General features: G+C 48.3%; 1 protein-coding gene and 1 pseudogene across 1 annotated transcript; one reads left to right on the plus strand and one right to left on the minus strand.

The window, feature by feature from the left end:
• Positions 1–414: 414 nt before the first annotated feature.
• On the minus strand, positions 415–13,883 carry TCF15 (transcription factor 15). Its single transcript, XM_035123048.3, has 2 exons — positions 13,242–13,883; positions 415–1,021 (listed from the first exon to the last, which is right to left on the minus strand). Exons 1-2 carry the CDS (start codon positions 13,734–13,736, stop codon positions 944–946), a joined length of 573 nt encoding a protein of 190 aa, XP_034978939.3. The 5' UTR covers positions 13,737–13,883; the 3' UTR covers positions 415–943.
• A 2,088-nt stretch (positions 13,884–15,971) lies between these two features.
• On the plus strand, positions 15,972–16,530 carry LOC118088414 (mediator of RNA polymerase II transcription subunit 28 pseudogene; annotated as a pseudogene).
• Positions 16,531–25,551: the final 9,021 nt, after the last annotated feature.

Here is a 25,551-nt window from a genome sequence, read left to right on the forward strand (position 1 = left end):
CGTAAGCATAAGGCTCGAATCATGTGGAGCTTCAGAGTTTCGGTCTGTAGAGCATTAGACTCTCAATCTCAGGGCCGTGGGTTCGAGCCCCACGTTGGGCAAAAGATTCCTGCCTTGCAGGGGGTTGGACTAGATGACCCCTGTAGTCCTGTAGCCCTGTAGTTCTATGATTTCATACACACACACCTTTTGGAATTGTTCTCTGATAACGCCCAACCTTACGCTGCTTCCAACTTGCTGCAGCATGTTAATTCTGCTCTTTAGCTTTGCTTTGCTTTGTTTATTTATTGAGAACCGTTTCATTTTTATTGGTAAGTGGGATGGGGGGGGGCGAGCCAAGCTCTCCTTAGTGGAATGAGCCTCTGAGAATAAAGGAAGGCTCCGGGACGCGGCAAACAGAGAGTCACGCGAGGATGTGAAAAATAACTTTATTTTCAAGCCCCGCTGAATGAAGAAATAATAACAACTACTGACAGTGATCATGCGGACCAGCAATCCTCTTGGATAAAGCTCTGTTTCAACGTTGTCCATTTGAAAGTAGGCTAGAGGTCTCAGGAGCCCCTGCCACCCCCCCCCCAGAATCCACTAAGTTCTCGTGCCCTCTCTCCTACTGGAAGAGCACCGGTGGCGGGGTGACTCCTCCTGGATCTGGGCAGATGTCCAAGGAATGGTTTGTCCCGTCTCTCCTTGGCAAACCGCAATCCCTCGTTGCGCCGCAGCTCGGTTCGGGGTGGGGGTGTCGTTCCCACCCTCTCCCGTCTCCTCTGAGTCCGCAGGGCGAGCTTCCCCGTCGTCGTCTTGGAGCTTGTCCCCCGCCAGCACCGAGCCCACCCTGGTTCCAGTCACCCTACCCTCTTGCCCCAGTCAGGAACATCCAACTCAAGCCGCCCCAGGCGTCAAGCCCACCTTGGCTTCTCAGACAGGCGGTTGTCTCTGCGCCGTCTCATCTCCGCAGCACCTTGAGGTGGCTCACGCCTCTCGCCTTCAGGCAGCTGCCCCCGCCCAGATCCCGGCGGATGCCCTGGAAAGGAAGGCAGAGAAAGCGTTGAAAGCAGTGCCAAACCTGCCCAAGGCTGTGGGGTGCAGTGGTTAAGAGTCAGTGCTAGAAATTCCCCAGGCACCGGGCGCGTTTCTGCGACCACGTGTAAATCCAACTGCAACCACGTGTAGATCTCTGGGTGCCAGGCTGGTGACTGACATCTGGCTGGCCCCTCTAACTTTCTTAAGCAGGTCAGCGGAAGAGCTTATTTATTGCTTTTATACCCTGCCCTTTCCTCCAAAGAGTACATGGTTCACCTCCCTCTTTAGTTAATCCCTACGACAACCCTGTGAGGCAGGCAAAGAGGCTGCGACTGACTCCGAGGTCACCCAAGTGAGCTTCCTGGCTGTGTGGGGATTTGAACCCTGATCTCCCAGGTCCAAGTCTGACACTCTAACCACTACACCAACCTAGCTTCCTAGAGTCCTCCTGCTATGGGACAGCCACATAAATGAAGTAGGTAAATAAATATTGGTAAAGCAAATTGTCATTTAGAGAAGGATCTGAAATATTTTCCTGGAAGCTTGAATTTGTTCTTTCTCGGTTGTTTTGTGTTATGTTTTAAAGGTAAACAGCCCTGAGATTTCCCCCCCTCCGCCCCGTGGAACGCCCTCCCATCAGATGTCAAAAAGGAAAACAGCTACCAGATTTTTAGAAGACATCTGAAGGCAGCCCTGTTTAGGGAGGCTTTTAATGTTTAAGAGATTATTTTATTTCATTTTTCTGTTGGAAGCCGCCCACAGTGGCTGGGGAAACCCAGCCAGATGGGCGGGGTATAAATAATAAATTATTATTATTATTATTTATTATTATTATTATTATTTTCAAAGCTGTACAGAAATGAAATGAATAATAATAACAACAATAAATCACATTGAGAAAAAATGGAGCCTAGACATTCCGTCGTGGCAGCCGTAACCTAAGGTGCTGTTTGGCAATTACCTTCTATATGTGAGTTTCTAACAGTTTCAGTTAGAGGGTTAGACTAGGAGATGTGGAAGACAAGGGTTTGTATCTTCACTCGGACATGAAGCTCAATGGGTGGTGACCGGGGGAGGGGGGAACATTCCCTGCCCCTCAGCCTAACCTACCTCACAGGGTTGTTGTGGGGATTAAAGGAGGGAGGGGAGAGAACCATGCATGCCACATTGAGCTCCCTGGAGAGGAAGCAGAAACGCAGCAAGTAAAACAATTCACCTGCATTATCTTGCAACAGTTACAACAACCCCCCAAGGTAGGCCAATGTTATTAGACACATGTTGGAAGGGGCCTGAAGTCACCCACTCACCCGGTGCACTCGCGAGCCTGAAATTGCGGCAGGCTCCTCCATTTGAACCTCAGCTTCTTAGCCACCACGCGGGGGGAGGACTCAGGGCCACATTCCCGTCTGTGTAACATTCCAGGGGCCACGTGACAGTAGGGTCAAAAGAGGGCAGGGAAATCTATGCCTTTTGCACAGAAGGCCCATGGTGTCACATTCACACAACGCTCACTATCCTCTTTCCAGGCAAGCAAGATGTAGCATCTTTTTAGGCAAGCGAAAAGCACTTGAGGATAGGGCAAAACGGGGATGGTAAAGGGGGCGGCTCAGGGGGTGGTGTGACCTGGGGAGAGTCCTGGGGGCAAGAGAAAGATGCCTGGAGGGGTACACCTGCCCCCCCCAAGGGCTGAGGCTCACCATCCTGCAGGCATTGCATTGCCAAAGACCTTTTTAACTAATGAACTCTGAGTAGGGCCACGTTTGGGGACAATCCAGATCAGTACTGTAACACTCCCCCTCTCCACCACCCCTAGCAATATTTCCTTTTGTTTATGAACAGGAGCTGCAAAATAATAATAAAAACAGCTAATTACAAACCACTGCATGCAAAGATAACTGTATCTAAACCAGGGGTGGGGGACCACTAGCTGGTGAGACCATTCCCACCTCTCAAACCACATCCACCTGCCCACCAGTTGCTGTCACTCTGCTATTATCCTGCATAGATCAGGATTGACTCTCTACTCACCAACTGGGGAGCAGAGAGTTCAGTCTTGCTGGGTGAGGTTTTGCCCGTCTAGTTCTATAAGCCCTTTGCCACTTGGCACCCCAAGGTCATTCACGGCAGCCTAGCTGGCTTGAAAGGCACCTTGTTCTCCAACCTTCTCCTGCAATGCACCATTTGATTCATTTCAAGGCAACATCTCAGCCCAGTAGCCAGTTCTCATGCGATCCGAATGCCTCGGGCAGAGGCGGTTTTAGGGTGGCGTGCCTGGTTTGGCCGCAGTGGGTGCCACTGCAATGCTGCAGAAGAGAGCGCAAGAGGCGGCGGGGGGGGGGGTGTCCCCAAATTTTAGTACCACACAGGGTGCTGCAGCTAAAAAAGCCAATGCAATTCTGGGCTGCATCAATAGGAGTATAGCATCTAGATCAAGGGAAGTAATAGTACCACTGTATTCTGCTCTGGTCAGACCTCACCTGCAGTACTGTGTCCAGTTCTGGGCACCACAGTTCAAGGAGGATACTGACAAGCTGGAACGTGTCCAGAGGAGGGCAACCAAAATGGTCAAAGGCCTGGAAACGATGCCTTATGAGGAACGGCTTAGGGAGCTGGGTATGTTTAGCCTGGAGAAGAGAAGGTTAAGGGGTGATATGATAGCCATGTTCAAATATATAAAAGGATGTCATATAGAGGAGGAAGAAAGGTTGTTTTCTGCTGCTCCAGAGAAGCGGACACGGAGCAATGGATTCAAACTTCAAGAAAGAAGCTTCCACCTAAACATTAGGAAGAACTTCCTGACAGTAAGAGCTGTTCGGCAGTGGAATTTGCTACCTAGGAGTGTGGTGGAGTCTCCTTCTTTGGAGGTCTTTAAGCAGAGGCTTGACAGGCATATGTCAAGAATGCTTTGGTGGTGTTTCCTGCTTGGCAGGGGGTTGGGCTGGACGGCCCTTGTGGTCTCTTCCAACTCTATGATTCTATGATGTTTGAGAGCCTGAATCCTGCCACTGGTCTCTGAACATGGTCATTACTAGGTATTGAAAGGGCTTAAAGTGTAGAGATATCTCTGGGCAAATTAAGACGGCAAGTAGCTGCGGTCTCACCAGCACTGTAAGCAAAGTGAAAATAGTGCTTTCTAAAGCCTGGTGTGAAAGACGCAAGGTTCAGTCACCCTGGGCCACCCTCTAACAACACCCATGTCCCAGAATTCTCTAGAGCATCTGCTCCCAAAGTGGGTGGTACTGCCTCCTGGCGGTGTGCGAATTACATATGGGGCCACCGAAAGCCAAGGGGGCAAGAGGTGGAGCTGTAAAATGACTTTTAGACTTTGGGAAACCTGGTACCACTGGGTCAAGTTCATCAATTCTATTGAATTTAAGTTTAATTCAACAGGAATTGATGATCTTGACCCAGTAAATATCAGGTTTTCCAAAGTCTGATAATCATTTACACCTCCAGCTTTAATTGCATTGTGAGTAAGTGTGCAGTTGCTTCTGCTTTGAATATTATTGTGCTATTATCTTTCTTAGTGGGCCAGGCAAAGCACTTTCTGCACGGCCGGCCCTACGGCCAGGCTGGGTGGCGCAGTAGACTCTTAATCTCAGGGTCGTGGGTTCAAGCCCCGCGTGGGGCAAAAGGTTCCTGCGTTGCAGATTGACGCTAAAATGCTGACAAATTTTCAAGAAGGCTTTAAACTCTGATGGCAAGGACTTGCAAAGTGGAGCAGAAAGGCAGAGAAGTGAATTTTCAGGCTTCTCATTTCCCCAGCCTTAAATAGAGAAAATGAAAGAGCGAACGCCTTTGCTTTTCGAACTTGGGGGAGAGGCTATTGCAGGGGAAGCATGAACACCACCCAATGGAACCTGGGAATCTGCCTTGCGCTGTTAGTGTGGCCACTTGGCTCCACCACAGCAACTGGCAGAGACCCTCCAGGGTTCCAGGCAGGGGTCATTCTTGCCTATGCCTGCAGAGAGCAGGGATTGAACCCAGAACCTTCCGCACGCACAACTCATGCAAGCTGATCTACCGTCTCTCCCCCTTTCAGCAATGTGCAATGGGGCATTGGGGCAGCCATCTCTGGTTGGAGAAAGCTCACAGCCAGCATGTTCCAGCATGTGACGTGCGGGAGGAGATGCGCCCAGACCTTAAGGGACTAAGAGCAACGGCCGTTTAGGCAGAAGGGGGCACAGGACCTGGAGCGTCGCCCTTCCTGCCTCTCCCCGCCAGGACTGCCAGAAGTCTTGCTTATGGCCTCACAGAAGGTTGCCATGGCGAAGGTCATGATGTCATCACCAGCTGGGGAATAGCCGGAAGCCAGAGTGAGTCTGGAATGACAGCCAGTTCCCAGGCTGAGCCCTGGATTAAGGGTCTCTCTCCTCCAGTCACTTTCGAAATCAAAAAGGTCACACTCCTTCCCAGCACTTAGAAAGAAAAGAAAACTTTTCAATCGCGCCAGTTTTTCAATACAGAACACATGCATATCCTGGGCTCCCCTCGTCATCTTCTCCATTTTTGGAAGTTGAAACTACCATGGCTTGAAGGACAAAACCACACACCGCTGTGATCCTGCCATTTCCCTCTCTCCTCCCAACAACCTGTGAAGTTGCTTCACACTACAGATCCCATCATCTCTGATAATTGGCCATGATGGCTGGGGAAGAGTTGCAGAACATCTGGAGGGCACCGGGTTGGTGAAGACTGCTTAATATTTGGAGCACAGCATTGCTCTTTGAAGATCAAACCAGTACAGTTGTCTGTTTGCCGACCATCAGATGTCTTTCTCTGCAACCAGAGATGCTAGATGGGGCATTATACATAAACAGGGCCGGTGCCTCCATTTAGCCAAACTAGGCCTTGGCCTAGGGCGCCGAAATGGAGGGGGCGCTGTCGAGCCAGCCCGTCGGCCGGCCGCGCTGCCGCCACGCCGGGAGCAATGAGCGAGCGGTGGCGGAGGTGGAGGCAGCACCCGTAGCTAAAGCCTTCAGCTATGGGCGCTGTTGCTGCCGACGCCACCGCTCGCTCGCTGCCGCGGCCGCTGAAGAGCTCACAGTGTCCCCTCCATAGGCGGGAGGCGCGCGAGCCAAAATGAGAGCTCAGCGCCCTCCCGCCTATGGAGGGGACGCAGCGGCGTCAGCGGCGTTGTGCACGCGTCATGACGCATGTGCCGGGGGGAGCGCCAGAAGGTGATTTAGCCTAGGGCGCAAAAAGCCCTAGCACCGGCGCTGTACATAAAACCCATGTGCTTCTCCAGTAATTAGAAGCTATTGAATGGAGCTGCTAAGCACAGAATTGTACCATTGGAAGCGACTACGAGAATCATCTAGTCCAGGGGTGGCCAACTCCCAAGGGACTGCGATCTACTCACAGAGTTACTGGCAGGGATCTACCCTCTTTTGGGGGGTTCAGGTCACAGTTGAGTTTTTTTTAGGAAGGAAAACCCTGTTTTCGGGGGGATTCAGGTCAAGGTTGTTGAGCTTCTTTTTATGGGCTGCAGGGCTAAAATGTTTAGCTTTTCTTAGGGGAACCAAAGTTCTTGGGCTTCTTTGGGGGGGAGCCAGTAATCTACCAGTGATCTACCACAGACGTCCAGTGATCTACCAGTAGATCACGATCTACCTGTTGGACGAACCCCCTGCAATGCAGGAATGTTCAATATGATTTTATTCCTGCTGCTGGGTTCTACATTTTGGCTGTAAAATTCAGCTGAATGTCATGTTGTGAAAATGTCATGTTAAAAGCCACTGCTCCCAACAAAACTGAATTCCCTTGACAGTCCGTTAAAGTGCTGCAAAGACCCAAAGATCAGGAGATGATACATGCGCCCTGATTACTGAGGCTGGACTACAGGGAGACACAATCGGTCTCCCTGTGAAGCCCACCTGCTGTTAGTGATGCTGTTAGCATCTAGGAACCCCGATAAGGAACACAGGATGCTGCAGGTGCAGCTCGAAATAGAATCATAGAATTCTAGAGCTGGAAGGGACCCCAAAGCTCATCTAGTCCAGTCCTCTGCAATGCAGGAATTCTGCCCACAGCTGTTCCTGGGTGGGCTCAAACTACCAGCTCTCGGGTGAACAGCCAGTCGCACAACCCCATTCTGCCACAGAAGGTCCAGTTAGCATGGAATCGTCTAGTCTGCTGAGACCCTACCTGCCCACAGACTGTCTCACCAGAGTGGTGCATGCTCTGGTTATCTCCCACTTGGACTACTGCCATGAGCTCTACGTGGGGCTACCTATGAAGGTGACCCAGAAACTGCAATTAATCCAGAATGCGGCAGCTAGACTGGTGACTGGGAGCAGCTGCCAAGACCACATAACACCAGTCCTGAAAGACTATATTGGCTCCCAGTATATTTCTGAGCACAATTCAAAGTGTTGGTGCTGACCTTTAAAGCCCTGAATGGCCTCTGCCCAGTATACCAGAAGGAGCGTCTCCACCCACAACGTTCAACCCAGACACTGAGGTCCAGCTCTGAGTGCCTTCTGGCGGTTCCCTCCCTGCGAGAAGCGAGGTTATAGGGAAGCAGGCAGAGGGCCTTCTCGGTGGTGGCACCCGCCCTGTGGAACGCCCTCCCATCAGATGTCAAGGAAATAAACAACCACCTGACTTTTAGAAGACATGTGAAGGCAGCTCTGTTTAGGGAAGTTTTTAATGTTTGATGTTTTATTGTGTTTTTAATATTCTGTTGGGAGCTACAATTCCCATCATCTATGACCACTGGTCCTGTTAGCTAGGGATGATGGGAGTTGTAGTCCCAAAACATCTGGAGGGCCAAGTTTGCCTATGCCTGTCGTAGGAGCATAGAATTGGAAAGGACCCCTGCAAGTAATCTAGCCCAATTCCCGGCAATGCAGGAACCACAGCTAAAGACTCCCTAGCACATGGCTACCCACCTCCAGTGAATGCGAGTCCACCACACTTCTCTGAGAATGAACCAGATTCCTCACAGCTTGAGGACCTTAAGCAGCAGAACCTTGTGCTGCAGACCCCCTTGAGGGGCCTTCCAGATTGCAACCTGGAGGGGAATCCCAAGGAGCTGTCTAAGGGAGAGGGAGAACCCCACCCCCAGTCCTCAATAATGCCAGTGCCAAAAGCTTAGGATCCAGGGAAGAGTGACATCACTAGGCTCAGAGTTGCCATGCTACTCATTGGGGAAGGGTCTACTCAGAAGTAAGCAATTCTGTGAACTCCTTCAGCTGCCAGCAGCTGTGGAGAAGGTGTAGTTCAGGAGAGCAGAGTGTGCAAAGTCTCCCTTGTCACATTGCAATGCACATTTTCTTAAAATATCAGTACCGATTATGGATCAGAGCCAACTGTGAATTTAGTTGCATTTAACTGCAAGGTGCAAAAGTCATGAGTTTATTTAGGTGGCTGAACTTTAACAAGTTCCCCAACCAAGTCCGATTTCACAAGCAAAACTTGAAAAGGCGCTTGAATGTGTAAGTACAACTTGATATCATATAACTGGGCAAAATTCTCAGTTCCGCTTTAGGGAGAGCTGTGTGCTGACCCTGTGGGTCCCTTTCAACTCTATGATCCTATTATCTGGAGGGCACCAGGTTGGGGAAGACAATTAGTGAAGTCTGTAGCCTCTGCGGCCAGAAGAGCCTGCAAGGTTTCAGAAGAGGAAAGACAGCAAAAGCGCGTTCATAAAAGATGCTCTGAGGCTCACGCTTTGGTGCAAAAGATCATAGAATCATAGAATCATAGAGTTGGAAGAGACCACAAGGGCCATCCAGTCCAACCCCCTGCCAAGCAGGAAACACCATCAAAGCATTCCTGACAGATGGCTGTCAAGCCTCTGCTTAAAGACCTCCAAAGAAGGAGACTCCACCACACTCCTTGGCAGCAAATTCCACTGCCGAACAGCTCTTACTGTCAGGAAGTTCTTCCTAATGTTTAGGTGGAATTTTCTTTCTTGTAGTTTGAATCCGTTGCTCCGTGTCCGCTTCTCTGGAGCAGCAGAAAACAACCTTTCTCCCTCCTCTATATGACATCCTTTTATATATTTGAATATCAGACATTAAACAGGTTTCGCTTAAAGAATTTTTAGCTCCTTGGAGGCAACTCTGCAAGAACAGAATGACCCCTTCCTCCCCATGTCGTTGTCACACTGGAGATCAAAGGGCAAGCCCCAGTTTTTATAATAGGATACCAACCCCATCAGAATCAATGGGGAGTCCCTAGATCAGGGGTGGGGAACCTTTGGCCCTCCATTAACACTAAAGGTCACCGTCACCCAATGGTATTCAGAGGTTTGCTGGGGGGTCCCTCCCCCCCCCCATCGACCATTACTGAATATATAGGCTGGTTCAGATATTACATAACTCAGACATAACTATGGCTGGTTTGTACTAGCCATAGACTATTGTATGTTCTGCATCAGACACACATAAGACAACCATGGTTTGTGATTTTTTCCTTCTACCTCTGTCTGCCCAAAGACCTCCTGGTTGCCATTCCACAAGCAGTACTCTGTGGGTGATGCAACAGCCCAAGCCATGGCAGTGCTGAGCCACAATTTGCTATATATATATATATAAAACTAACCCCAGTTTGCCATGCAACCTTATAAAGGAGTATCAGAAGCAGACGTATTATACTAAATCAGGACAAACAACAACAACAAGGGTCCCTAAAGCAAATGCAAAAAAAACAACATTATTTGGAACCTGGAACTGAATGTTATCACTTTCTCCATTGACAACCGAGAAAACAAAGTGAACTGGAAAAGACTGAGCAGCTGAAACGGATTTTTGTCTACCATTGTGCGTCTTCTTGGTGTTCTGTTTCCGTATCTCCATTGATACATATATATATTCAGTGTAATTTAAAAACCGGGTTTTCAGAAAAACAAACAAACAGCCAAGCAGTATACTGTATAAACTTTATGAACTAAATCAGGCACCCCCAAACTTTGGCCCTCCAGATGTTTTGGCCTACAACTCCCATGATCCCTAGCTAACAGGATCAATGGTTGGGGAAGATGGGAATTGTAGTCCAAAACATCTGGAGGGCCGAAGTTTGGGGATGCCTGAACTAAATAATGCAACACCCTTTTCCTATTCAGCTCTGCTCAATTGTTTTAGCTCTGGCCTGTGCGAGGTCAGAACATTGGTCTACCTCATAGGAACACAGAAAGCAGCCTTATATTGAGGCAGATGACATTTCTCAAATTTGGCTCGCCTCGCCAGCTGTTGCTTGGGACTACAACTCCCATCATCCCTAGCTAGCAGGACCACTGATCAGGGATGATGGGAGTTGTAGTCCAACCACAGCTGGAAAACCAAGTTTGGGAAACACTGTGGGGCCTAGCTAACTCAATATTATCTGCCCGGCTGAGCAGCAGCTCTCCCTGGTTTCAGCAGAGGCCTTTCACAGCCCTACCTGAAGATGCCAGGAACTGAACATGGGGCTTGTACGCAGGGCAGACGCTCTGCCACTAAGTCACCATGCTTCTCTAAACTACAGCTTCGGATCCTGCCTTGGTGCCCCATTGGAAGCGACGGTTCATCAGATGGTGTTGATTCAGACATTACAGCAAACCCTGGCTTCGTGTTACATCCAAACCATCTCACTGGCTTCCTGCAGCAGGAGGGCGTGCCATTTTAGGAGGTGATTTTTTTTTGCAAATTCCTTCAGTGAAGGGGGTCTTTAAAATATGTTTTTGGGTGTGAGGAATTCAAACCTGCTATGATTTTTGTGAGTGGACAACATTTAGTTTGGTGGACTAAAAAGCACAGAAACTGCTCTTGGAAAAGCCAAGGATTTCAATTTTACCTTCTGAAAATGGCAAATAATGCTAAATATTAATATGTAATATGCCTGTTGTCTTTGTCCATGGAGTTTTCTTGGCAGGGATACTGGAGTGGCTTGCCAGTTCCTTCTCCAGGTGGATCATGTTTAGTCAAAACTCTCCACTATGACCTGTCCATCTTGGGTGGCCCTGCATGGCATAGCTCATAGCTTCTCTAAGTTATTCAATTATGAGTTATGTATGGAAGTGAGAGCTGGACCATCAAGAAGGCTGATCGCCGAAGAATTGATGCTTTTGAATTATGGTGCTGGAGGAGACTCTTGAGAGTCCCATGGACTGCAAGAAGATCAAACCTATCCATTCTGAAGGATATCAGCCCTGAGTGCTCACTGGAAGGACAGATCGTGAAGCTGAGGCTCCAATACTTTGGCCACCTCATGAGAAGAGAAGAATCCTTGGGAAAGACCCTGATGTTGGGAAAGATTGAGGGCACTAGGAGAAGGGGACGACAGAGGACGAGATAGTTTGACAGTGTTCTCGAAGCTACGAACATGAGTTTGACCAAACTGCGGGAGGCAGTGCAAGACAGGAGTGCCTAGCGTGCTATGGTCCATGGGGTCATGAAGAGTCGGACACGACTAAACGACTAAACAACAACAATGGGACAATGAGCTGGCATTCTAATGCCAACAACATTGTGCGGCTGCTATGAGGAAAGCTGCCTGCAGGAGAAAGCACTCGCCCCACACCCATCTCAATGCGCCATAGACAAATACTTCCATGCCTAGCTTTCTCCTCCAAGCGGGGCAGAAAACATGCCAGCCCACCACAGCAAGGGAAAGAAGCAGAGCCTTGGCTTCTCCCATTACATGTGAAGGGGGTGGGACCCTTCCTGATCTAACCAACTCTTCCTTCATGGAAATGCAGCTCAGACTGGCGATGCCTCCAGAATTTCAGGTGTGTGCAAATTAAATGGATTTAACGGTTCTGTTGCCCTGGCACAACAAAACCACTTTTGAAGCAAGCACTTGGAAAGTGGATCGAAAAGCGTGAAGTGCCTTGAACGGGAAGATGTATAGACTTTCCCCCCGCCAAACAGATCAGGATGAGTGCTCAATAAATACTGGGTGCACCCTAACCACCGTAGAAGCAAATCAGGATGAATGCTGTGCCAATCGATTGTCTGTAGGAGGCTCAAATATTTTGAGGATGTGTGGGCTGCACTAAGTAAGACAAAAAACTGCCCAGCTGGATCAGACCAAAGATCATTCAACTCCAGGATCCTGTTCTATGCAAGTGGCCCACCAGCAAGTTAGGAAGGCCAAAGCCTCCTCATCTCTCCACTGTCAGAAGAGTGACCAGGTCCAGGAGGGCCAGTCCAGTAGAGATGGAAGCCATGTCTGACTACAGCCCCCCATTCACTATCTTGCAGTGGGGAGATGCAGGAAATAGATGGAAAACAGGCTGTATATGCAAGAACTCAGAACCAACGCTGTGTCTTGCTATCCTGGCCCCTCAGCCTAACCTACTTCATAGAGTTGATGTGGATATTAAATGAAGAGAGGGGAGATGTATGCCACACTTGAGGAGCAAAAGTTGGGGTATAAATGTAATCAATAAAAAGAATTGTAGAGGGCTGGTGTTAGATCAGGACCTTGACTCATTCATCAATGAACCAAGGGTTAGCCACCACCTTCCAACCTCAGTCTACCCATCTGCACAAAGGGGGATAAACTTCTAGCATTGGGAGTTTCCGCACTGAAGCCTTTGGAGAAGCCAGGAATTCCAACCTTTCCTCCCCACCTGGTGAGTGCAGGTGTACACCCCTGCTTAAACAGTAAGAGAAAGGCATTCTGTGCATGCACAGAGACACCCTCTCCTTTAGTACTACTGCATTTGATTCAGGTCTGAACTCTGGCCCTGTTTGGAGTCAAGCCCTGTTGGTCGCAGTCTCTAAAAAGCACAGGGATATAAAAACACATAAAATGAAGAACCAACTTTGCTGGCCTGATCGGAATCCCCTTAGCTGATTGGAGGAGGCGGTTGCCTACCTCCCACCTGGGGTTTTCACAGAAGCAAAACTGACCTGTGTGGAAGGGAACGATCTGCTAGCTCTCCGGGAAATGAGGGCTTTTATAAACTTCCCCACCCGTGCTTCTGAATGCCTTGCAACAGGGGCTACGATTGCCAAACAAAGCGTGCCTCTGAGCATGCACAGAGTGCTGCTGCGTAATTGCTTCCAGGCATTGGTGTATCCAAGGAGGAGTAGCGGGACAATAGAAGTACTTCACTAACTGACCATCACGTCGGTTCTGCCCCTCCAACAAGTTCCCCTCCCCCCCCCAAAAAAATCCTGGCTACGCCCATGCTTCCAGGTGAAAGATTAGGGACCCGAGGGATGAGCGCTTCTAAACTATGCTGGACTCCCCCACGCGCAGCCCTCTCCACTGGCAGCAGGACTCACCCCCTTCCTCTGGTTGCTGAGGCAGAAGGTGCAGATGCTGCGCGGCTGCTTGCCCGGCTCCATCACGTCTCCCTTGGCCCCGCACAGGGCGCGGAAGCAGGGCTGCCCGTCGTCGGCGCCGTCGCCCAGGAGCAGCACGTTGGCCAGGTGCGCGATGTAGCTGGACGCCAGGCGCAGCGTTTCGATCTTGGAGAGCTTCCTGTCCACGGGCTCGGTGGGGATGAGGGTGCGCAGCGCCGTGAAGGCCGTGTTCACGCTCTGCGTCCGGTCCCGCTCGCGGGCGTTGGCCGCCTGCCGCTGCTTCACCACCACCACCGGCCCGCCGGGCGGCCGGGCAGCGGCCGGGCAGCAGCCGAACGAGCGCTCCGACGCGTCGCTGCTGCCTCCGCTGCGCGCCTCCTCGTCGTCCTCCGACGCGTCGTCCTCCTCCGACAGCAGGCGCAGCTCCGGGTACAGGACGCGCGCCGCCACGGGGCGCAGCAACGCAAAAGCCATGGCCGCGCCGTCGGGGGAGAAAAGGAGAGCCGCCGCTTCTCTGCAACGGGCGCTGCGCGCGGCCGGAGCCCCGCGGAGGCGCGTCCGACGCGGGGAAACTGTCGCCGACGCCTCGCCGCGCGTCCCGGAGCCGCGCTCTGCAGGGCTTGCCAAGGCGCCCGTCTATAAAAGGCGCTGGGCGGAGCGCATCCCTCGCCGGACTTGCCAATGGGAAGGCGGCGCTGATCCGGCTTCTGGAGCCGTCTGGCCACCGCGAGTGTTTGCGCAGAAGGTTGCCCCCTGCTCTGTTATAATACAGGAGTGTCCTGTATTTCAATGTAAAATGCTACGTCCTGTATTGATAACAGTTTGTGTTGTATCTGTGTATCTGAAGAAGTGTGCATGTACATGAAAGCTTATACCCAGAATAAACTTAGTTGGTCTCTAAGGTGCTACTGGACAATGTTTTTTAATTTTTTAATTTATTTAGTTTGTGCTGTGTTTGAAGTCTCTCTCTCTCTCTCTTTTTCTCTCTCTCTGCCAGTTTAGGGACCCTCTCCAAATTCATGAGTGTGAAAGGGTGTAGAAGAGGTCATGCACAGCACAGACGGATTTACAAATTTGTGAGTAGTAGGCATAGCTGCCTCCTCCCAAATCCTCAAAAAGGATTTTTGGAAAACATTTTAAAAATACTCAATTAACTGAGGATCTGCCCCTCCCCAGCAGAAGCCTCCACACACACACACACACACCCAGCAAAAAGCCTGCCCCTTGCAATGTCTTCTTTTGGGGGGGGGATTTTAACCTGTGTGTGATTTCCCCCAAAGAAGCTCAGCAAATTTGGGGGGCAGTGTCCCAAAAGAAGCTCAGGAATTCCCCCCTCCCCCAAAAAAATCCTGGCTACGCCCATGTCACAAGTATTTGTGTGTGCAGACCATGTGTGACAAATTCCAGAGGGGCCATCCTGTTAGACTGCAAGAGATTGTAGTGGATTGATTTGAAGTCACTTAAGCACCAGATGACCCAAAAATAAATGAAAATGCCCCCCCAACTGTCCTGCCTTGCCCTGTCCTGTCTTTTGCCAGAACAAAAGTTAACTTAGCTGTGTAGTGCAGCAATAAACATGGCACTATGTCTCCTGGGGGCAACAGGAGAAGGAAGGGGACAGGTCAGACTATCAAGAGGCGTCATCGAATCTTGGAGTTGGAATGATGCAATGAAAGAAATTTTCACCAACACCTGGATTCGTGGGCACTTCCCCTAAGACTTTCCCCCTGTGTTTCTCAGTCTTCAGCTGTTGTTAGACTACAACTCCCATCATCCGTAGCTAGCAAGATGATGGGAGTTGTAGTCCAAAAACAGCTGGGGACCTGAGTTTGAGAAACACTGCCCTAACAGGTGCATTTTATTTATTTTTAACACGTTCAGTTGGAGAACTTCACTGAAACATTTGGGGAAGTGCAGATTCTGAAGGGGTGGCTGCATTTCAGTGTAGTGCACCCGTTGCTTCAAGAAGTGTGCATTGGTTTCACCTTTAAATGCAAACTAAACTTGAATTGGTCCCCCATCCTTAAACGTTCCACGCAACCCCATCTATGGGAAGTTGAATGGTGAAGTGGCAGGATGCCAGTGCTTAACCCTTTTCCTGCCCATCATTTTTCACATGCACCCCCTCTGACTCCCACTATTCCTGTCCCCCGTATTGGATTCAAGGCGCATGCTCACTCCATAAATATGCCCTGCAAACGCCCTGGAAAGAAAAACCCTGGGGTGGGGCAGAGAGGCTTGCAATAGAATAATAGACGAGGGTGGGGAAGGGTTAAGCACCCCACATCCTCTGCTGTTGATTCACTCCACACTGTTTCCTTGTGAAGTGGTTTTCTCTCACAAAAATGACCACTTGGATTTTAGAATAATAGAATTGTAGTTTTCAAAAGGGTCCTGAGAGTTATCCAGCCCAACCCTCTGCAATGCAGGAAACTTTAGTTGAGAGTAAAACAAGTTTGCGCCTAATCCAGGCTTCCTCAAACTTGGCCCTCCGGATGTTTTTGGCTTACAACTCCCCTGATCCCTAGCTAGCAGGACCAGTGGTCAGGGATGATGGGAATTGTAGTCTCAAAACATCTGGAGGGCCAAGTTTGAGGAAGCCTGGCCTAATCCTTCATCTCACCTTCCAGCAAGTCAAGAGTTCTTCTAATCATTTCATTCCCACCATGGGGTGGGGTGGGGGGGACTTTAAATGCCACTTGCTAGGACATGGCGGCCGGCCTGACCAGGATGTTTGGAAACCAGGGTCCAGTCCCTCCTCCCCCTCTGCCACCCCTCCTTCTCCCCCCTGTGGTCCACCTGGCCTCCTCCCTCTGAACCCCATGGACCTGCGGAACCCCAACAGCACCCTCATGGACGACTTGAGTTGGAGATGTCTTTTGAGGCTTGCTTTGCTTCCCTCGTGAGTTAAGATTATGTCAATGGCACAGAACTAGAAAGAAATTAGAAGTGGCATAGACAATATATCCAGAAATGTTTAAATGTTGCATGGGAAATGGAATGCTTTTTCTTACAACAACAAAAAGGCTGCAGTAATGTGTCCAGAAACCAGAGCAAATAATTAAAGAGGATGTTTCAGAACTGAGAAATGAATTGCAGAGGAAGGAAGCACTAATTCGAGAAGCACTTGGGTAAACTGCAACGCTGGCAGCAGATTCTGGAAGACATCAACACACAGCACAGAAAACTTGCTGAAATGCCTCAGGGATCCTTCGCATATCCAGAGCAGGCTCCGGCTAATATTTCTGCACCACTCAAGCAAACGTGAACAACTAGAATAATGTGCTAGACCAAATTGTTTAATTTCCTGTTATCTATGTGGTGCAACTTTATATGGATATTTTTAAAGTGATGACAGGGAACCTTAAAAATTATGATAATAAAGCAATTTTCCCTCGGTTAAGTTTTTTTTTTTTTAAAGCACCCTGCTAATAGTGCAGAAGCACAGCCAGAGGGGAATGGCGGCAACACAGCATGCATGAACACATGCAAAGTGTGACATTTCAATAATAATAATAATAATAATAATAATAATAATAATAATAATAATATAATATGATGATGATGATGATGATGAGCCAAGTTGCTATCTAGCCACATGATGAAATAACTGTGCTTTTTGGGAATGAGGATTAGAGAAGGCTTGCAATTTTTCATCTTACAATGGTGTATGAGCAGATGCATGCAGATCGCCACTCTATTCCTTAATTAATGAATTAATAAATTTTGCATTTTTTGCTCTCCTGCTGCCACTTAAGCTGCACGAAATGTTGCCCATCTCCAAGAGAGCCCCGAATTTCCAAGCAGCAGCCTCTTCCAGGTCACAGTGTCCCATGTCCCATGTTGCCGGCCTCGGAGGAAGGAAATGGCCAGGAGCTTTTGTTGGCTGGTTGCCTTGGCCCAAGGCACTCCAGTGGGGGAGTCTTGGGGGGAAGAGCCTGGAGGTGAGAAAGCAAGAGTGAGAGAGAGAGGAGTAAATATCTCTAGTAAAGGGGAGCAGACAGGAAAGGAACTCTCTCTGGCCATAATTCAATGTCTCAGGAAGCAAACCCTCCCTCTGTGGGGAAGCCGAAGGAGATCCTTTGACCTCTCGGAAGCAGAGGTAAACCCCAGCCGGTGGGTCACTTGTCTGCTCAGGCTGGAATGGATCCGGTGAACCCCGAGTGGATTTGGAGGCCTTGTCTCCCTTGCAAGGAAAGGATTTACTGTATCCCTCCCCACCCCAAAGCTGGAAAATACACGTGCACACAGAAGGGGGGGAAGCCATCTACCTCCTGAAGAAATGTATTTCTACACCGCTCATCGCTGCTGATCCGAAAGAGAAGACAGGCTTCTTACAGAATTCAAAAGGCCTATTTACACTTTGGGGTGATAGAGAAATTTGATGGAATTTGCATTTAGAAGCAAACCAGTTGCAAGAGCCGTCCTTCGAAATTTGCCCTTCTCTGAATTTTGCAAGGTAGTTCTCCAGCTGAGTAATCACAGAACTGGAGAGTTGGGAGGGAAACTGAGGATCATCTAGTCCAACCCTCTGCAAAGCAGAGAATGTGCAGCTATCCCAAATGGGATTGAACCTGCGACCTTGGCGATATCATCACCACGCTCTAACCAACAGAGCTATCCAGAATATCCCTTTTAAACTGTGGTGTCCAGAACTGGACACAGGGCTCCGCAATGTCCATTAGGACAACAAAAATGCATAGGGGGGGGGGGTTAAAGGGTCCATAGAAAGATGCATACAGTATATAACACACAAATGCATTATTTCAGGGGAAATGGCTTTGTGATAAATTGTGTACGTTGCAAAACTGCACACAAATTATGTCCATGCAGAGAAACTGGGGCTAAAATACAGGTGGACTTTTGTGAGGAGCAATTTTCTTTTTAAAAAACATCTCAGACTGATGTGGAAATGTAGGGAACTGAAAATTTAAGGTTAGAAAAAGAGAAGATGAAAAAGACATATTCACCCCTCTGTATTTGCAGTACCTGAAATCCCACATCTATGGAGACTCTGGCCTGTTTCTGCAAGGTCTCTCTTTGTTTCATGCCATTTTTATCACAGTTGGAAGATTTGTGGGGCATGAGGAGGGGGAGAGACAGCTTTCTACCCATGGCAAACAAGTGGTGCAGATAAGGAGATAATTTTAGACCTTGGAATTACGGGGGGGGGGGAGGCTGGTGCTCAGCTATTAGCCCTTTCCCTGCTTATATCTGCACATGGTGCGTTCAAGGCCCATTGCCTTTGCAAAAACGTTCAGCCAGGCACCACTGGAAAGTGCCGTCCGCCCTGCGGTTTGCAAAGTGGACACCTCGGGATGACCAGCGGGGAGAGGACCAGCTTGCAGGCGTTTGCGTTCGGCAAGGCAAATCAGGCTGGCCTGGAGCTGGTCGGGGGTTAAGGACTTCTCCCCTTTGCTTCCCTCTCTGCATGACTTAATGGGAGAGTGAACAGCCATCCTCTTTTCTCTGTGCTTAGAACCATTCCCAAAAAAGCAGAGCTAAAGACCTGCTGTGGTGTTTGCATGTGTGTGTGTGTGTGTGTGTGTGTGTGTGTGTGTATGTGTGTGTGCAAAAGAGATGGGGGTTCTGGCTGGGGGAAGCCAGGGGACTACAGGGAGCCAAAGGTTGAGCGCTCCACATTTTTCAGCACATTTTGCCTGCCTCCTTCCATCTGGGCAGAGAGGGCTCCATTTTTGTTTTTTTAATTGCTTTTATTTTTTATTGATTGTAATTGTGATTGATATTAAGGCTTTATTCTTAGTTTTAGATTTTATGATTTATGTGGAAATTGTTTTCTATTTGGATGTGTACTTTTTGATGTATTTTATTTATTGCTTATGACTTTTGTTACGTTGGTAATTATGTAAATCTTATCATGTTGTGATCCGCCTTGAGCATTGTTTTAACTATGGAAGGGCAGCATACGAATAAAATGATGATGGTGATGATGAGAGTTGTTGCTATGTTCAGCAGAGCAAAATGAAGCCCATGCATGAGATCATGGACTTCAAACATTTCCTCATCAGTACAGAAGACCCTGTTCCTTTCTTTTTTGCCAAGGCAGCAGATTAGCAGGGGCAAAGAATGCCTTGCACAAATTGTCTTGCATCATCTTTATATCTTGTATCATTATGATTGCTTGTTAGAGAGCCAATATGGTGTAGTGGTTAGAGTGCTGGACTAGGAGCTGGGAGTAAAGGTAAAGGGACCCCATACCATTTGGTCCAGTCGTGACCGACTCTGTGGTTGGAGCGCTCATCTCGACTTATTGGCCGAGGGAGCCGGCATACAGCTTCCAGGTCATGTGACTAAGCTGCTTTCTGGCGAACCAGAGTAGCGCACGGAAATGCCATTTACCTTCCCGCTTGGAGCGGTACCTATTTATCTACTTGCACTTTGACATGCTTTCGAACTGCTAGGTTGGCAGGAGCTGGGACTGAGCAACGGGAGCTCACCCCGTCACAGGGATTCGAACCGCTGACCTTCTGATCAGCAAGCCCTAGGCTCTGTGGTTTAACCCACAGCGCCACCTGCATCCCAGGAGCTGGGAGACCAGGGTTCAAATCCCCCACTTGGTAATGAAGCTTACTAAGTGTGATGACCCGGGTGGCGCTATGGTCTAAACCACTGAGCCTCTTGGGCTTGCCAATTAGAAGGTCAGCAGTTCGAATCCCCACAACAGGATGTGTTCCCATTGTTCTGCCCCAGCTCCTGCCAACCTAGCAGTTCGAAAGCATACAAGTGCAAGCAGATAAATAGGTACTGCTGTGGCAGGAAGGTAAACGGTGTTTCCGTGCACCCTGGTTTCCGTCACGGTGTCCTGTTGTGCCAGAAGCAGTTTAGTCCTGCTGGCCACATGACCTGGAAAGCTGTCTGCGGACAAACACCGTCTCCCACGGCCTGAAAGCGAGATGAGCAGCCCAACCCCATAGTCGCCTTTGACTGGACTTAACTGCCCAGGGGTCCTTTACTAGGTGTGACCTTGGGCCAGTCTCTGCCTCTCAGCCTAACCTACTTCACAGGGTTGTTGTGGAGATTAAATGAGCAGTGGGGAGACATATGGACACCACCCTGAGTTCAAATCATAAAACAAAACAAAACACATTGATGGAGTACTTAATCCTGTCTGCCCTCTTCTCCCTTATGCTCTCTTCCCCAGGTAATTTCCCCCTTCATTCCTGCAATTGTGTATCTGGGTACCTTGGCTGGGGAGAAGGTGGTGGACAAGGAAGGGTTCGAACATCCTTCCTCATTCCGCTGGTTCTCCTCTCCACAGTCTGCCCTCTCTTTGCCGCTTTTTAGATGTTCAGTAGATTCAGTGGCAAATGTTTCATTTGGTCCTCGGGCACCAACCCACCAGCAGATGTGTTTGAGTGTCCCAGATGAACCTTCCAAGTGGCACGCAACACACTTTGTCTTTTTTAGCTCCTCAAACTTTGCGAGAGGTAAAATAAAAAAATTCCTTCAGTAGCACCTTGAAGACCAACTAAGTTTTTATTTTTGTATGAGCTTTTGTGTGCATGCACGCTTCAATTGGCTACCAGTAAATAATAAAAAAGGGGGGAGAAAGCACCCTCCCAAACTCCCAGCAGCAAATGGTCAGGCTCCAAGGAGTTTCTACACTCTTGAGCCAGCATGCTGCCAGAACCACAATTCTCTCCTGTGGGCACAGGGTCCCTTTGTTGCAGTCACACACACACACACACACACACACGACCATTCATTCATTCATTCTCTGCACAGTTATCTTGCCTTTCTATAAAATGCTTGCCAGGGCTTAACTTTCCCAACATTTACAGCAAGGAGCTTTTAAAGAATGCAAAATTTCCCTGTGCAGAATTCACACTGACATTTTGCAACAATTTGGATTCTTTTTTGCAGAATTGACCCTCAGGCAAGTACTTCGAGGGGCATGTTGCATTGAGGCAATTGCTTAAAACCCTGACAGCTGTGTAGAAATGGGGAGTGGCTTTGTGGAATGCCCTCCTGGCAGATGTCAAAGAGTTGAACAACTATATAATTTTTTGTAGACATCTGAGGACAGTCCTATTTGGGGAAATCCAACCCCCTCAATGCAGGAAATGTTTGACCAATGTGGGGCTCGAACCCACGAACCTGAGACTGAGAGTCTCATGCTTTACAGGCCAAGACTCTGAAGCTCCATGTGATTCGAGCATTAAGTCCCCCACCTCTGCCCTGCTCTGTCCAAATCTTTTTCTTCTTTGGTGATCACTCATAGCCGAGTAAGATTGTCTTCCATAAACACGGTTTGAACAATGAGTCCGTAAATGACTGTGGAGGCCAGTTCTGGATCCACACGTCCTTCCACAGTGGGGACATTGGTTCCTGGGCAGGAGTTGATCACGGTGTGGATTTGCCAAGCGTGCCTTCCTCTTAGTACGTTTCTCCCTTGCGTCCTGAGATCGAGTTTCTTCAAAGCCCACGACACCTTTGGTAAAGGCTGTTCTCCAACAGGAGCGCTCACAGGCCAGTGTTTCCCAATTGTTGGTGTTTATACTACATTTTTTAAAAAATATGCCTTGAGACAGTCTTTAAACCTCTTTTGTTGACCACCAGCATTACACTTTCCATTTTAAAGTTTGGAACAGAATAGTTGCTTTGGAAGACGATCATCAGGCATCCGCACAACAGGATCAGTCCAACGAAGTTGAAGTTGAAGAATCATTGCTTCAACACTGGTAATCTTTGCTTCTTCCAGTACACTGATATTAGTTCGCCTGTCTTCCCAAGCGATGTGTAAAATTTTTCGGAGACACCGTTGATGGAATCTTTCAAGGAGTTGGAGATGGCGTTTATAAGTGGTCCATGTTTTACAAGCATACATTAAGGTTGGTCTCTCCATTTCAAGCCACTGTTCCTCCCCTCCCTCTCTCCATGCTTGTTTGCTAAGTTGTCTCTCAAGCACCGACGTCCTACTGGGCTGAGGCTTGGCTAAGCAAGGAAGGGGCACGAGGTTCATGACAGCCGGCTGACGGATAAGCTACTTCTGTGTACTCAGGTGCAGCTGCCATCGAGCATGTGGGTGCCATCTGAAGGGGAAGAGGCCAGCAGAGATCGTGGGGGGACAGAGTGTCACTTTGCAGGCAATTGCAGGGCACAACCTCTCCCCACGAACCTCTTTGGAAGATGCGATGGGGCCGCATTTCTGCATCTTTAAACACAGGAGCTGCCCCAATCCCGTAGAAAACTTGTGAGAATATGTAGCGATGGCTCCACCAGTCAATTTCAATTCCCTTGTTTCTCATTCCCCCCCCAATCTTGAATTCATTTTGTTGTAGCAACATCTACACTTAGGAACTCCCTGCCTATTGAAATCAGGCCAACGCCGGCAGTCATTTTTAGAAAGTTAATGAGATTTTCCATCTGTTTTAATAATAATAATAATAATAATAATAATAATAATAATAATAATAATAATATCCCACCCATCTGGCTGCCAACAGAATATTAAAAACATGATAAAAACATCAGTTCATAAAAACTTCCCTAAACAGGGCTGCCTTCAGATGTTTTCTAAAAGTCAGGTACTGTAGTTGTTTATTTCCTTGACATCTGATGGGAGGGCATTCCACAGGGAGGGCGCCACTACTGAGAAGGCCCTCTGCCTGGTTTCTAGTCTATTTAAATTTAAATTTCTGAAAGCCTTAAGAAGTCTTTAAATTATTGTTGTTAATTTTTCTTATTCTCGTTCATTTCTCATGGATAATTTTATCGTTTTATCTTTTTTGTCAAATGCTCAGAGATTTATTTACTTTTTAAAAAAACAATCAAGCGGTGTATAACTTTTGGGAAATAAATAATGAAAACACAGGGGAAGTAATTGGTAACTAGGTACCAATGCTGGAAATGTTAAGGAAAAGGAGGGTATTTTTTTACCATATGTGGTGGACATGTAAAGAGATAAAAGCTTTCTGGGAAATGATGTATAATGTGTTAAAGAAAATGTTTAAAAACACTTTTGTTAAAAACAAACAAAACCCAGAAGCTTTCTTATTGGGTATAGTGGGTAGAGAAATACCAAGTCAAGATAAAAAAAATGGTTCTTATATGCAACAACTGCAGCCAGAATGTTGTTAGCGCAAAGATGGAAACAACAGGAGTTATGAAGAAAAGAAGAATAGCAGATGAAGTTGATGGACTTTGTAGAACTAGTGAAAATGACGGGAAGAACCCGGAACCAGCGAGACCAAGCATTCCAAAAAGACTGGAATAAATTCATGCTATATTTGAAAGACAACTGTAAGCAATTAACACCACTAGCAGGGTTATCTGAAGATTTGTAAGATGAAATTGCTACCTATTCAGGTTGAGTCATTTAATATTTTGTTGTTGTTGTTTAGTCGTTTAGTCGTGTCCGACTCTTCGTGACCCCATGGACCAGAGCACGTCAGGCACTCCTGTGTTCCACTGCCTCCCGCAGTTTGGTCAAACTCATGTTCGTAGCTTCGAGAACACTGTCCAACCATCTCGCCCTCTGTCGTCCCCTTCTTAATATTTTAGGTAATGATATAACAAGGATAGGAAATGAGGTGAAATGTAAAGATGCAAAGTTTAATTCTGTAAACCATCAGGCGGGAGGGAGGGAAGTCGATAGGCTCAGTTGAGCCAAAGAGATAAAATAAGAGGATAGGATGTTACATAATGTAAAACTAATAAAAAATATTTTTTTCAAAAAAAGAAAAGAAAGATGTACATTATATCCAAGGTCTTTTCCCCAGTGAATCATTACCGATTCGACTTCTGGACTCCCCTTATGTTCCTGTGCCATATGGGCGCATCTCTGGGCGCAACGTTGCCCTTCGGACAGCCGTCTTGCACCCTCCAGAGCCGGCTCCCCGTTGCCAAAAGTTGGGCAGCCGGTGGAATCAGATATGCAAACAGTAGCTTGAAAACCTGGAGAAGGGGGTCTCTGCAGTGTCAACATGGGACAATGACACCCCCCTCGAGCACTTTGCACCCCCCCCACAGGGACCTTTTATCCAGGAGGTGATCCTTAAGTGTAAGTAAATAAACAGGGAGCAGATGGGAGGGATGTTCTGAGCCGCTTTCCCCATCTCCCTGGGGTACCATTACCTCTCCTGCAGCCGAGGCAAATGGATTCCAGACCTGGGCCGTGTTAAACGTCGGACACATGTGGCCACCAGGATTCTGCCAGCCTGACCTCCTCGATCCTTTGTTAAAGGGCCCTCTCCCTTCTCGGGAGCAAGGTTCCCCCCAGCACGGTGGCCTCCTTTACAAGGCTCCCTGTGCCCTTTGGGGTCTCCCTCCGCAAAGCCTTTGATGGCCGGTGTCAGATATTAACACCGCAGTGGGGGCAAGACCTCTTCCAGCAGGGCCCTACAACTCTTCATGCCGAGTTACGCCGGAGAGGGTGGGGGCTACGTCATTTGCCAGGGTGTGTTTTTTTCCAAAAGAAGGGAGCCTTCCCCGTTCCAGCTTAGGCAACACTTACCATCAAGTCTGTGTGTGTTCTGCACATGTGCACAGAATTCAACCGCTGTGTCATTTCTGCTTTTGTTTAGCAACATTATTCAAAAGAAATCAAGTTTCTAGTCCCTAGGAATGTGAAGACTCTCGAAGCAGAACTTCTGGCTGGAATTGTGTGTGGCCAATGAAAGAGGGGGACAAAACCATCTCCTTTATCTAGTAGCCATCTATTAGGTAAAGGTAAAGGGACCCCTGACCGTTAGGTCCAGTCGTGACCGACTCTGGGATTGCGGGCTCATCTCGCATTATTGGCCGAGGGAGCCAGCGTATAGCTTCCAGGTCATGTGGCCAGCATGACAAAGCCGCTTCTGGCAAACCAGAGCAGCACACGGAAACGCCGTTTACCTTCCCGCTGTAGCGGTTCCTATTTATCTACTTGCATTTTGACGTGCTTTCAAACTGCTAGGTTGGCAGGAGCTGGGACCGAGCAACGGGAGCTCACCCCGTCGCAGGGATTCGAACCGCCGACCTTCTGATCAGCAAGCCCTAGGCTCAGTGGTTTAACCCACAGCGCCACCTGGGTCCCTAGCCATCTATTACAGCAGCATAAATTGCATTGTTTGCAGTAAACAATGCTGGTTTGTCTTAACATGAAAAAGGTCACGGAAGCCAGAATGCCATGATTCTTTTCAAGCATTTTTTATTTTTACTTTACAAAGTTGTTATAGTACTTCACCATATCTTAACCTGTTGCAGTATTTGTAAGAATGGATTCCAAATATCATTGAATTTGATATTGAAGGTCGTTCTGTACAGTTCTGCTTATGGCTTCTGTCAA

The sequence above is a fragment of the Zootoca vivipara genome, chromosome 7 (genome assembly GCF_965207765.1).
Source record: "Zootoca vivipara chromosome 7, rZooViv2.hap1.1, whole genome shotgun sequence".
In the NCBI taxonomy this organism is placed as follows: Eukaryota; Metazoa; Chordata; class Lepidosauria; order Squamata; family Lacertidae; genus Zootoca; species Zootoca vivipara.

Coding starts and splice junctions, on each gene's coding strand:
- TCF15 (XM_035123048.3), bottom strand. CDS start 13,736: ATGGCTTTTGCGTTGCTGCGCCCCGTGGCGGCGCGCGTCCTGTACCCG. Junction 1,022..13,241: donor TCAGCAACCAGAGGAAGGGG/GTGAGTCCTGCT, acceptor CTTCCTTTCCAG/GGCATCCGCCGGGATCTGGG.